Source organism: Haliotis rubra, unplaced genomic scaffold (genome assembly GCF_003918875.1).
Source record: "Haliotis rubra isolate DU_JTF1 unplaced genomic scaffold, ASM391887v1 Scf639, whole genome shotgun sequence".
Lineage (NCBI taxonomy): Eukaryota > Metazoa > Mollusca > Gastropoda > Lepetellida > Haliotidae > Haliotis > Haliotis rubra.
This window is the reverse complement of record NW_025767345.1, coordinates 208,900-223,428: the sequence shown is the minus strand read 5'-3', so window position 1 is coordinate 223,428 and position 14,529 is coordinate 208,900. Positions and strand designations below refer to the sequence as shown.

General features: G+C 42.9%; 2 protein-coding genes across 2 annotated transcripts in view; both read left to right on the top strand.

Moving 5' to 3' along the window:
• The window catches only part of LOC124256771 (protein FAM214A-like), a 46,486-nt gene extending 38,125 nt beyond the window's left edge, over positions 1–8,361 (top strand). Inside the window, exons 6-12 of the mRNA XM_046690734.1 lie at positions 206–337; positions 1,435–1,508; positions 2,510–2,639; positions 3,749–3,907; positions 4,724–4,792; positions 6,173–6,339; positions 7,479–8,361. Coding sequence (XP_046546690.1) covers positions 206–337; positions 1,435–1,508; positions 2,510–2,639; positions 3,749–3,907; positions 4,724–4,792; positions 6,173–6,339; positions 7,479–7,635 — 888 coding nt within the window. The 3' untranslated portion in view covers positions 7,636–8,361. The remainder of the gene's footprint in view (positions 1–205; positions 338–1,434; positions 1,509–2,509; positions 2,640–3,748; positions 3,908–4,723; positions 4,793–6,172; positions 6,340–7,478) is intronic.
• Positions 8,362–9,599: 1,238 nt separating this feature from the next.
• On the top strand, positions 9,600–11,471 carry LOC124256772. Its single transcript, XM_046690735.1, has 2 exons — positions 9,600–10,879; positions 10,976–11,471. Exons 1-2 carry the CDS (start codon positions 10,125–10,127, stop codon positions 11,139–11,141), a joined length of 921 nt encoding a protein of 306 aa, XP_046546691.1. The 5' UTR covers positions 9,600–10,124; the 3' UTR covers positions 11,142–11,471.
• Positions 11,472–14,529: the final 3,058 nt, after the last annotated feature.

The window sequence follows — 14,529 nt, the reverse complement described above, 5'->3', positions numbered from 1 at the left end:
GTTAAAGTGTTATCTTGTCACAAAGAAGATCCAACTTGGACCCTCCCAACATGGGTCCCTTGTGTGAAGCCTGGACCGGTTTCCTCAACTGGAATATTGTACATCAGTATGGTACATTTTGATCTGGGCTTACTTTATATTGACCCTCGGTGGTAGAACATGTACATGTGATTCTTGTGAACTGTTTTATTGGCATGTTTATCAGAGACTATCCCAACTGAGGAAGATCCCGACTACGCCCACCTTGGAGGATGCTATGAGCTTCCAACGTCACATGACCAAAAGTGCCTCCATGATGTTTAGCAGTCGCACAGGCCTTCCAACACAGTCTAGTCCGGTGAGTTTCTAGTCTCTGGTGAGTTTCTCCCCACAGTCTAGTCCGGTGAGTTTCTTCCCACACTCTAGTCTGGTGAGTTTCTCCCCACAGTCTAGTCCGGTGAGTTTCTTCCCACAGTCTAGTCTGGTGAGTTTCTTCCCACACTCTAGTCCGGTGAGTTTCTTCCCACAGTCTAGTCCGGTGAGTTTCTCCCTACAGTCTAGTCCAGTGAGTTTCTTCCCACACTCTAGTCTGGTGAGTTTCTTCCCACACTCTAGTCCGGTGAGTTTCTTCCCACACTCTAGTCTGGTGAGTTTCTTCCCACAGTCTAGTCCGGTGAGTTTATTCCCACAGTCTAGTCCGGTGAGTTTCTTCCCACAGTCTAGTCCGGTGAGTTTCTTCCCACAGTCTAGTCCGGTGAGTTTCTTCCCACACTCTAGTCTGGTGAGTTTCTCCCCACAGTCTAGTCCGGTGAGTTTCTTCCCACACTCTAGTCCGATGAGTTTCTTCCCACAGTCTAGTCCGGTGAGTTTCTCCCTAAAGTCTAGTCCGGTGAGTTTCTTCCCACACTCTAGTCTGGTGAGTTTCTTCCCACAGTCTAGTCTGGTGAGTTTCTTCCCACAGTCTAGTCTGTTGAGTTTCTCCCTACAGTCTAGTCTGGTGAGTTTCTTCCCACAGTCTAGTCCGGTGAGTTTCTTCCCACAGTCTAGTCTGTTGAGTTTCTCCCTACAGTCTAGTCCGGTGAGTTTCTTCCCACACTCTAGTCCGGTGAGTTTCTCCCTAAAGTCTAGTTTGATGAGTTTATTCCCACAGTCTAGTCTAGTTCTTTCCAACACAGTCTAGTTTGGTGAGTTTCTTAGTATGGTCTAGTGCCTTCCCACTCAGTCTTGTCCGGTGAGTTTCTTACTATGGTCTAGTGCTTTCCCGCTCAGTCTATTCCGGTGAGTGTTCCCCACACAGCCTAACGAGTGTCTTCACACAAAAGGTTTAGTCCTAGTCTCCGGACTAGACTGTATCTTTGCATCAGCTGATGTGACTCTGTATTCTGTCTGCAGCAGATGTGACTCTCTGTATTCTGTCTGCAGCAGATGTGACTCTCTGTATTCTGTCTGCTTCAGGCTCCCATCAAGAGGAAGTCGCTGGGCAGATTCGACTACGACAGCTCCTTAACCAGCACCAGGGCCATCAAGAAGTAAGTTGTGACAACTGCAGTGTTATATGTGAAGCTGTGTATTGTCACTTTTATCTTGCAGTGATCACAATAGAATTGGAACTTGTGTTATAAAAGGAAGTTGCATCCTTCAGGGACCTCCGATCCTTCGTTCCAATCCCAGTCACCTGCTCTATCAGGGACTTGTGTAGAGATTAGTCACCTGCTCTATCAGGGACTTGTGTAGAGATTAGTCACCTGCTCTATCAGGGACTTGTGTAGAGATTAGTCACCTGCTCTATCAGGGCCTTGTGTAGAGATTAGTCACCTGCTCTATCAGAGCCTTGTGTAGAGATTAGTCACCTGCTCTATCAGGGACTCGTGTAGAGATTATGAATGTACCGACATAATGAACCAACTAAACTGTTTGGCGTAGAATTGTGCTACATTGTTGAGAATTTTATAATGGCGATAGTGTTCATAACAATAGTTAGTTTCAGTAGATGCATGTAATAAGAAACAACTTGTCTGTGTTGGTCAGAAATGATTGTGACTACTTCTGATTAGAGTTACCTCCCTTTGTGTTGAGTAGCAACAGGGAGGAAAATGGCCAGTTTTGTCAACGAGACTGCATTAATTAATATTGATTAATATGATTAACATGATTATCAACCCTTGAATTTGTTTTGCTACTTAATGAATACTTTTGCAATGGTACTCTGGTACTGGTACTATTACAGTAGTGGGCGGTGGGGTAGCCTAGTGGTTATGCGTTCACTCGTCACGTCGAAGGCCCGGGTTTGATTCCCCACATGGGTACAATGTGTGAAGCCCATTTCTGGTGTCCCCTGCCGTGATATTGCTGGAATATTGCTAAAAGCGGCGTAAGACTTAACTCACTTACTATTACAGTAGTGTGGGCTACTAGATCTGTACTATTACGATAGTGTGGGCTACTATTACAGTAGTGTGGACTACTATTGCAATACTCTGGGCTACTGGTGAAACGTCCTAGCAGTAATCTGTATGTCACCTCCTTCCAGTGCTATCTCCTGCTCTAAGCTAGTGCTGGGGCCCGCGGCAGACGACACGGAGCAGCAGACGGACAACATGGGCAGGGTGCTCAGTACAAGTGCACCGGCTTCCACCAACTGTCTGCTCGGCAACTTCGAGGTTTGTCATAGTTACATAGACCTAACACCAGATACCCTTCATAGTCTGAAGCTCTCTTCCTTAGTTGCCAGGTGTTCAGCTGGTTGACTGGTGGAAGTTATTGCTTTTATGTTTATGTTGTGTTTTATGGTCAATAATTTGCCGTGACAAAAGGTTTACGAGTCCCCTTTGAACCAGCAAAATAGAACACAGACAAGTCTAAAATATTCAATAATATATTGAACAAACAATGACAAGCTACAATGAATGACAATACAGATTTCTAGTACAGTGCAATGGAGTCACAAATCTAAAATACTGGGTCACAAATATAAAAGATTAACTCACCAGAGTCTTGAAATTTACAGTGAGAGCAGATATACTGATTGAAGGTTGTTTACAATGACATCAGTTGAATAGACAAGCACGGTCGGTCTTGAAATGTTGATCACCTTGACGGTGGCAGACATATGTGTATAACTCCAGTCATGTAATAAGTCCTGTGTCGCACTACTCAACAACCAGCCTTTATAAAGCTCTTACACAGTTCTCGAGCATTCTTGCAAAGCTAGGCTCCATCATTATTCTCTCAGAACGCCATGGAACCACGTGGAAAACACGTGACAAGACCGGAAGTCAAAACAAAATATAGCCAGTCAAGGGAGGCATTTCTGAAGCGCTATCAAAAAGGCGTGCCGCTACAAATACTATTGCCATTTGAACATACATGGTGTGAGATGCAAGCCAAAACCCACACTCAAAACTTTAAACATTGTGACCCACAATAATTATCACTTGTTATAATCAATGTGATATTACAAATTACAAAAAAACACACTCTCATAACAAGTTGTCGTAAAATTTCCAACTTCCGTGCTAGGATTGGAACCATGGATGCCTTGGATCGATGCTCCTACTGTTGATCATTGGATTATCTGGTATATAGCTTGAATATTGTTTGACAACAAGCAACAGAACAAAACAGCGAAGCATGGTATCACTGTCAGCTATTGATTTTTAAAGTTATCAAGCTGACAGTTCCTTAACATCATGATGACTTGTTACAATCTGTAAAAGACCAAAACATGGCCATGTAATGGAGGACGATATGAGTATATGTTGTGTTTCAGGAGTCGGTGCTGAACGGACGTATTGAACCTATCGGGGTAGTGGATGGATTCACTGCGGAGATTGGAGCCAGCGGATCCTTCTGTCCGAAGCATGTGATACTGCCAGTAACATCCTACTTCTTCAAACTGTCGGATGATAATGCACCGTCTCCCTACCTGGTGAGTCTTCCTATGTTGTTATTGTAGTGAGTACCCGTGAAGATCCGGGTTAGAATTGATCGTGAGTAACCCATGCTTGTCGTAAGAGGCGACTAACGGGATCGGGTGGTCAGGCTTGCTGACTTGGTTGACACATCGGTTCCCAATTGTGCAGATTGATGCTCATGCTGTTGATCACTGGACTGTCTGGTTCAGACTCGATTATTTACAGACGGCCCGTCATATAGCTGGAATATTGATTAGGGTGGCGTTGAACTAAACTCACTCACTCACTATTGTAGTGAGGTCTGAATACTGAAAAGAATTGTTTGCTCTATGACGCCATACAGAGCAATAATTCAGGTGTATTTGATCAAGTCTGGACCTGAAGCCCTGACAATGATGATAACTAGGTGATCGTGACATTTATTCAGCCCTGACAACTCGGGTCCATATAGGGAGATTGTCGATGTTGATGATGATGATGATGATGGGGAGGAGGAGGATGACACGGTTGTCATCATCATCATTGACAACCATGTGATGATGAAACAGTTGTCACCTAGCTTGAGTCTCTTAGTCACAGCCATCCTTGATATAGGGATGTTGTCGATGATGATGATGATAATGATGATGATGACACGGTTGTCAACTAGCTTGAGTCTCTTTGTGACTGCCATCCTCCATGTAGGGATGTTGTCGATGATGATGATGATGATAATGATGATGATGACACAGTTGTAAAAAAGCTAGAGTCACATTGAGACTGCCATCCTCCATGAAGAGAGGCTGTCGATGATGATGATGATGATGATGATGATGATGATGATGTTTCAGGGTCACATGAACCTGGAGAGCCTGGGAAAGAGAGGATATCACATTCCGAAGAAGGGCACAGTGCAAGTGGTAGGTGGTTCTACACAGTGGGATGTTCTTGTCAGTATTGGGGCTGTGGGTAGCCTAGTGGTTAAAGCATTCCCTAGTCATGTCGAAGACCCGGGTTCAGTTCCCCACATGGGTACAATGTGTAAAGCCCATTTCTGGTATCCCCCGCCATGATAAGGGCTGAAACGGTGTACTACGGTATTTTCGGTTTTTGTACCGTCTTTTTGTTAACCTTTTTAAACCTTTTCTAAAATGTGTAGAAATTGAATCCTTTTGTCAAAATATATGCATTTCGGTAAGGTTTAGCTCATTTTTCATTTTTCTGCGTTATGATTATATCTCATATATATACGGAACCGAAACGGACCGAACCTAAGGCTTTGTACCATGGTAAGAGTGTACCGTTTAAGTCCTAGCCATGACATTGCTTGAATATTGCTGAGAGTGGCGTAAAACTCACTCACTCACTCTTGTCAGTACTACCTTCATTAATCACTGTAGCTTCAGTTGTACAGTTCTGCATTCCAGAGCATTTGTTTTGTTCACCGTCGCACTCAGCAATATTCCAGCTATGGGATGACATTCTGTAAATAGACCAGTGAAGGTCGGGGTTAGAATATTGATCTTCAGTAACCCATGCTTGTCATAAGAGGCGACTAACAGGATCGGGTGGTCAGGCTCGCTGACGTGGTTGACACATGTCATCGGTTCCCAATTGTGCAGATTGATGCTCATGCTGTTGATCACTGGATTGTCTGGTTCAGACTCGATGATTTACAGACTGCCACCATATAGCTGGAATATTGCTGAGTGCGGCGTAAGCCAAAACTCACTCACTCACTCATTCTGTAAATAATTGCTCTCTTATGACAAGCATGGCTTTCCGAAGACAGATTTCATACCCAGATTTTCATTGGTTTCATACCAGAGAGAAACGTGTATTATATTACATGTATTTGACAAAGTTCTAAAAAACAGTTTGGCCAGAATTACCTCAAGCAGGGATTTACCTTGAGTCCTATATTTGAGGGTCCCTGGGACTCATACTCTTAATTTCCAGGGGTCCTGGCACTTAAATATTATTATTAATACTATATTGTAATATTGTTGTACTTCAGTTACTGTTATTGTATTGTGTATCATGATCATCACATTGTTACAGTAATTAAATTGCAAATGATACCCGGCTAGTATCAAATTCAGTGATAACTTATTGAAATTTTTACAAAAAGTATTTGGACCTTTTCTGTGTCCCTACTCAATTTTGTTGCGTCTTTTGTAAATTTCTATGCGTATAGGACGCAGAAATTGGCGTCCCATAAATCCCTCCTCAAGGATGTCTAAGACAGTAAATGCCCTGTCCGATTGTCTGACGAGTAAATGCATTACTTTTGTGTCCAGACTCTCTTCAACCCCAACAAGACGGTGGTCAAGATGTTCGTGGTCATGTACGACCTGCGGGACATGCCAGCAAACTGTCGCACGTTTCTACGGCAACGCACACTTTACATGCCTGTAGACCCTGATAGTGAAGAACCTGCCTACCTGAGATACCTCATACATCTAAGGTGAGTTCTACCTACAATACCAAGCATCAGTGTAAAATGTCAGGATAAATAACACTGTCAAAGAGGAACAAATGTTTTCCTACATCAGACTGAAGTGACATCTGTTCCCCTCCATCAGACTGAAGTGACCTCTGTTCCCCTCCATCAGCCTAAAGTGACCTCTGTTCCCCTCCATCAGCCTAAAGTGACCTCTGTTCCCCTACATCAGACTGAAGTGACCTCTGTTCCCTTCCATCAGACTGAAGTGACCTCTGTTCCCCTCCATCAGACTAAAGTGACCTCTGTTGCCCTCCATCAGACTGATGTGACCTCTGTTCCCCTCCATCAGACTAAAGTGACCTCTGTTCCCCTCCATCAGACTAAAGTGACCTCTGTTCCCCTCCATCAGACTAAAGTGACCTCTGTTCCCCTCCATCAGCCTAAAGTGACCTCTGTTCCCCTCCATCAGCCTAAAGTGACCTCTGTTCCCCTCCATCAGACTAAAGTGACCTCTGTTCCCCTCCATCAGACTGAAGTGGCCTCTGTTCCCCTCCATCAGCCTAAAATGACCTCTGTTCCCCTCCATCAAACTAAAGTGACCTCTGTTCCCCTCCATCAGACTAAGGTGACCTCTGTTCCCTTCCATCAGCCTAAAGTGACCTCTGTTCCCCTCCATCAGCCTAAAGTGACCTCTGTTCCCCTCCATCAGACTAAAGTGACCTCTGTTCCCCTCCATCAGACTAAAGTGACCTCTGTTCCCCTACATCAGACTGAAGTGACCTCTGTTCCCCTCCATCAGCCTAAAATGACCTCTGTTCCCCTCCATCAAACTAAAGTGACCTCTGTTCCCCTCCATCAGACTAAGGTGACCTCTGTTCCCTTCCATCAGCCTAAAGTGACCTCTGTTCCCTTCCATCAGCCTAAAATGACCTCTGTTCCCTTCCATCAGCCTAACCTCCGTGATGTTGCTGGAATATTGCTAAAAGCGGCGTAAAACCATACTCACTCACTCACTCCATCAGAATATAAGGACCTCTCTTCCTCTCCATCAGCCTCAAGTGACCTCTGTTATGCTCCATCAGACTATAGGGACCTCTGTTCCTCTACATTTGACTAAAATAGCCTGTGTTCTTCTACATATTTAACTATTTGCCTTCCAGGTTTGCTAGCACCAAGACCGGAAAGATCCACCTCCACACCGACATCCGACTCATCTTTGCCCGCGACAAGTTTGAGTTCGACAACAAAGTAGCCCAATACGAGCTCCGATCATTCAATGAGGGGCCCAGAAATCCCAAGTTTTCCCCCAAGAGGTGACCCAGGCAGTCGTTAGGGTATTAATTGTTAACTAGCTGGAGTCTGTGTTTGAGTCATTGCTGTAGAGGATGGTTTTGTTAACTAGCAGGAGTCTGTTTGAGACTGTAGACGATGGTTTTGTTAACTAGAAGGAGTCTGTTTGTGACTGACACCCTCCTGTCAATGATGATGATGATGATGATGATGATGATGATGATGATGATGATGATGATGATGATGATGTGGCATTATGGGGACGTCCAGATTTAGGTAGCAATGTTCTGTGGTGTGTTCACCGCCAGGGTAACTTAGAAATATTGTCCTTTTCCCAAAGAGATTTTTTCCAAAGGTGCACTCTGCTGTTGTTCCAATCATATCCTCATTAAGAATTCTCTTGGATGCCAAGAATACTGTTCCATGCCTGCCAAATAGACAACACAAGATCAGTCCGTCAAACAACACGTCCTCAACATGTTGACTTGACTAAGCAGTTGCAGTATTTATAAGAAATGCAAGATCCTTCCTGAAATATTGAATTTGTTACTCTTTCTATGGACATAGCAGCACCTAGGGATGCTCACCACTTGTTTAGCCTTGGATACTGAGTGATGTCACAAATACACAACAAAATAATTTATTGTAATCTATAATGTATAAATTGTTCAAATCCTCTGTTTAGCGCATAAACAGTTTGTTTATTGAATTCAGTTGTTAAGTTATTTTAAGACTTCAAAAAGTAGAGGTCATGGTTATTTTCTTCTGCTTGATTTCATCAATGAATGATAGAAACATGAAGTTGTTTCGCTGTGATAATTGTCTGAATGTTTCTATGTCATGTTGTAATGACTGACAATCAGGAGATAGCTGCACAGGTGTTGTAGTAGGCTGGTAGTAGGCTGTTAGTAGGCTGTGGATGTGTTGATGCAGGATGTCTCTTCTGATGATGATGATGATGAAGGTGTTGTGGGGTTATAGTACACACATTCCCTTTACATAGTGATGCTTGCATGTCTTACTGATATTTGGAATGACTAATGACCTGTGTTGTCAAGGCTGAATGAATTACCTTACTTGTCAAGGCTGAATGGATGACCTCAGTTGTCAAGGCTGAATGGATGACCTTACTTGACAAGGCTGAATGGATGACCTCAGTTGTCAAGGCTGAATGGATGACCTTACTTTTCAAGGCTGAATGAATAACCTCAGTTGTCAAGGCTGAATGAATGACCTCAGTTGTCAAGGCTGGATGAATGACCTCAGTTGTCAAGGCTGGATGAATGACCTCAGTTGTCAAGGCTGACAGGCTGAATGAATGACCTCAGTTGTCAAGGTTGAATGAATGACCTCAGTTGTCAAGGCTAAATGAATGACCTCAGTTGTCAAGGCTGGATGAATGACCTCAGTTGTCAAGGCTGAATGAATGACCTCAGTTGTCAAGGCTGAATGAATGACCTCAGTTGTCAAGGCTGGATGAATGACCTCAGTTGTCAAGGCTGAATGAATGCCCTCAGTTGTCAAGGCTGAATGAATGACCTCAGTTGTCAAGGCTGACAGGCTGAATGAATGACCTCAGTTGTCAAGGCTGAATGAATGACCTCAGTTGTCAAGGCTGGATGAATGACCTCAGTTGTCAAGGCTGAATGAATGACCTCAGTTGTCAAGGCTGAATGAATGACCTCAGTTGTCAAGGCTGACAGGCTGAATGAATGACCTCAGTTGTCAAGGCTGAATGAATGACCTCAGTTGTCAAGGCTGAATGAATGACCTCAGTTGTCAAGGCTGAATGAATGACCTCAGTTGTCAAGGCTGGATGAATGACCTCAGTTATTAAGGCTGAATGAATGACCTCAGTTGTCAAGGCTGAATGAATGACCTCAGTTGTCAAGGCTGAATGAATGACCTCAGTTGTCAAGGCTGAATAAATGTAATGATGACCTGTGTTGTTAGTGATGACCTAATGTTGTGAACATGTTTTCAATAGCAATGCTAGAGTCGACTGGTTGCAGTGAAGCACTGAAAATATGTACAGATCCAATGATTGTAGTGATGAGTGATGAAAGATTCTACAGATCTTAATCAAGTGATGAAAGATGTAGATCTAGTCTACACAATGTAGTGAAGAGAGATTTATTTGTCAATGGATTGTATATAAGTGATGTATACCATACAACAGATTGTAGTCAAGTGTAGTCAAGTTTATAGTGATGAAGTGATGACAAGTGCAGCAGTGATACTGGAGCGTGCTGTATGTGGTGATGAAGTGATGAAACATACAGAATTGTGTTCTAACTAGGGTGTTATTAAAGCGTATATCCCGGCCGAGATGCTGGTTTGCTAGTATACTATAGTGTAGATAGTGAGTTACCTACACTGGAGGTAGACGAGTGCAGATGTGTGCATGACTTATCTCAGCATGTGGCCTGTACACGGCTTGTCTCTACGTGGCATTTTCCTGTACATGGCTTGTATGTGAAACGAGTCACATCCCTGTTCGCGGCTTGTTTCTGTCTATGGCCTGTCATTGTGGCTGGCTTGTTCCTGTACATGGCTTGTCTCTACATGGCTTGTCCCTGTACATGGCTTGTCCCTGCATGGCTTGTTCCTGTACATGGCTTGTCCCTGTACATGGCTTGTTCCTGTACATGGCTTGTCTCTACATTGCTTGTCCCTGTACATGGCTTATCTCTACATGGCTTGTCCCTGTACATGGCTTGCCTCTACATGGCTTGTCTCTACATGGCTTGTCCCTGTACATGGCCTGTCTGTACATGGCTTGTTCCTGTACATGGCTTGTCTCTACATGGCTTGTCCCTGTACATGGCTTGTCTCTACATGGCTTGTCTCTGTACATGGCTTGTCTCTACATGGATTGTCCCTGTACATGGCTTGTCTCTACATGGCTTGTCCTTGTACATGGCTTGTCCCTGTACATGGCTTGTCTCTACATGGCTTGTCCCTGTACATGGCTTGTCTCTACATGGCTTGTCCCTGTACATGGCTTGTCTCTACATGGCTTGTCCCTGTACATGGCTTGTCTCTACATGGCTTGTCCCTGTACATGGCTTGTCTCTAGATGGCTTGTCCCTGTACATGGCTTGTCTCTACATGGCTTGTCTCTACATGGCTTGTCTCTACATGGCTTGTCTCTGTACATGGCTTGTCTCTACATGGCTTGTCCCTGTACATGGCTTGTCTCTACATGGCTTGTCCCTGTACATGGCTTGTCTCTGTACATGGCTTGTCTCTACATGGCTTGTCCCTGTACATGGCTTGTCTCTACATGGCTTGTCCCTGTACATGGCTTGTCTCTACAAGGCTTGTCCCTGTACATGGCTTGTCTCTACATGGCTTGTCCCTGTACATGGCCTGTGTGTTTAGCTTATGTCTGTCATGCTTGGCGGCTGGACGTAGTTAACTTGTGCAGACAGTGTTCAACCTCACAGAGATTTAATCCAGGTGCTTTGATTCAGTCCCTCGGTAGAGTCCCGATCTTTTCACTTCTGGCACCATTATTTTGGCATTCCTGACCAATTCCTCCATCAATACATAATTTACAATTAGTTTTAACAAAACATCATCAGTAACTCAGCCCAGTTATTTGCCCCAATATATGCTTTGTACCTTATACAGTCAAACATTGTTGAAGTTGAAGGGACATACGGAAATACCTATCCAAGGTTCTGCACAACTGAAAGTTTAGATGATTAAATAAGGAATAAAATAGAATAATACTTGTCTTTTCAGGACTTTGTGTTACATCAACAGAGCTACTGACACATCAGAAAGATACAAAACATATTTACCGTATACCATGGATAAGACGACCCCCAAACTTGATCCTTAAAATCAGTGTCAAAATGGTATGTTTCATGCATAAGTCGATCCCCCGCGATGGGGTCCTAATCGCGGCAAACACAGACAACAGACAACTGGCAGTTACCAATAATTATAACTTTGGTCCACATTATTCAAAGAATTCACAATCATATATATTGTGTCTACTCACGGATCGAAACGAAGTGTAGTTGACAGAAAGTGCATAATACATTTGTTTCTCTAAATATCATATTTGTTGTAGCAACAACCTGGCTTGCTTATTTTACCCCATTCAACATTCACAAACTGATTACCGCCTGGTAACGGTACATAAATTCATGAATTTAAGTATCTTCACATTTGTTTAAGCGAGATATGGTACTTGGAATAAAGGAATTTGTAGGGGAACTAGCTTTTCCTTCAAGATAACCAGAGTTCGACTCATCAGATTTCAACATGATGTTCCACTGTAGAATCATGTTGTAATTAATAAATATTCACTTACCGTAACTTGTGGTGTGATGGTTACAAATAGAAAGGAAAATGGCTAGTTGGTAGTCCACTGAATATTAGACTGATATATTTCCACAAATATTTGCTGTCGGTTTCTGCTTGGTCGATCTGTTGGTTATTGCAATGAAACTGGTGAATGACATTTTTCGTAAGGCACTTTTGTAAGGCTGTTACCAAACTGTTAGAATTCTGGACAAACCTACCTCTCAATCTGTGCAAAGATAATATGGCCAAAGGGAGGTAACCCTCACAGAGTTGTCTCCCTTGGAAATGAGAAGCCCCTAGTGTGGTATATGTAATGTATATACAGGTTTGTACAGGTAGTATACACAGGTACACTTTTGTAAATCTGTTTGACGGATAGGCTACAGTACAGGAAACTATGTTTATACCATGCTAATAATGAACTGACAGATACAGGGGCGGTGGGGTAGCCTAGTGGTTAAAGTGTTTGCTCAACATGCGGAAGACCCGCTTTCGATTCCCCACATGGGTACAATGTGTGAAGCCCATTTCTGGTGTACCCCACTGTGATATTGCTGGAATATTGCTAAAGCATAGGGATCCAGAGGGGGCACTCTTCTCTCCTCCTCTCCTTCCTTCTCAAAAGCTGTATCCGCCCCTGTAAAAGCAGCATAAAACTAAACTCACTCACTGACAGATATAACAAACTGACTTTGGAGGCACAGACGAATGGCATATATTTTAATAGAAATGTGTCTAACAAACTGTAGTGTGGTGCCTGAGTTTGTGGTGTACTTTGAGTTTGAGAGTAGTTTACTGTAATATGAAAGAATCATGTGTTCTTAACTTGTTTTGAGTGTAACATGGCACTCAGTAAAGTGCAGATTCTCAGAGTCAGGCACCTAATTGCCAGCACACAAAGTCAGCCATCTAACCCACTCAGCCGCCACTCTTTGTATGAGTGGTATGTGTAGAAGACTATATATGTTTAAAGAAAGGCATCCTGAGCCTGATCATCATCAGATCACAGAAACTTATTGTGATTATCATGGTTGAAAATTACATGTCACATAATGCTGTATATTTTGAAGGCACTTAGAGCACAACACATCCTTGATAACCTCCGGGGTATATTTTCCGATAAATCTCCACTAGTACCCAGGATGCAACTACGGCTTGGCCAGATAATTGTGTTACTTCCCTTTGCTGGCTTTTTATCCAATCAGGAATTACGCTGGGAAGTTGAGCGTACCAATCACAAGGCTTCTAATCATAAGTCACTTTCACTTCTTTTATCTAACTGATTAAACTTGGCAACTCAAATTGTTGCAGAGATACCCTGAAAGAGGTAGAAGGAGTTCTAGCATATATTTTTTTGAGGTTTCAACTTGTCAATTTGTCTACATGATTTTTTCCCTGAATCTGAGTCGGACAACGAGCAAACCTTCGCAGCTGCAGCTGCGATCTTTGTCGACACTGGCAAGCTTAGTTGTAACGGCTTATCTGATTGGCTGCTGTGAGAAGGCGGAGCCAGCAAAGGGAGTAATACAATTATCGAGCCGAGCCGTAGATGCATCCAGGGTATAATGGATATTTATCGGAACGTATAACCTGGAGATTATTGAGGATGAGCACATTACTCTGAAGACAAGTGCCATTTCTTTTGTCTATTATCTTTTCCAAAAAGGTATTTTCGTTACTTGAGACTGGATATTTGGTTACCACTGTTATGTAGTTCTGATATCTATTTTGTTATGGTTGAATTCAGTCAACTTGGTTATAAAGGACACTTAACATCACACTCGGGGAGGTGGGGTAGCCTAGTGGTTAAAGCAGTCGCTCATCACGCCGAAGTACCAGGTTCGATTCCCCACATGGGAAAAATGTGTGAAGCCCATTTATGGTGTCCCCCGCTGTGATATTGCTGGAATATTGCTATAAAAGGGTAAAAACCAACTCACTCACAGTTGATTTGGCTAGACCAACTTAATTACTTGTTTTTCACCTTTTTAATCCAAAACAAAAAGGTTGAAGGGAAAACATGGCCGTTTAAGCCATGGTGCAGTGCGATAAATGAGATATAATGTTCACATTATGTTTAACCACTTTTGGGATTTTTATTTTTTTTTAAACCCACAATCATTTCACCTTTGAAGACTTTAAGGCTAGAGTGTGGGAAAACAATCAGACAATGAATAAAACTGTAAATCTTGGGGGAAAAAAATCAACAAAATCACGTTCCATCACAGAATATTAGGTAAAATTAGGCCTTTGTCCTAGGGAACTTAGCGCTAAGGCAGGGCATCAGTGGAAGCATTTTGGTAGCTGGTTAGATTGCCTTAGCGCTAAGATCATCTAGTTGGACAATACCTAGACTATCTGCAAATAATTCATTAAGTTGGTCTGGCCTCATATCTGAAATTGTTATTCACAAGAATTAATTTTGTTTCTGCTATTGGGAGTATAATTGTGATTGTTGTAACGAACGGTCTGTGAAATCTAAATTGACTTTGTGGTTGTTGGACATTTTAATTAAGAAAGTCACGTTTTTTTCACTTGGTTACCTTGGTAACATATTTGTTAAGTCAGGTGTAAGAATCTGGTGACATTGACCGATTCCTC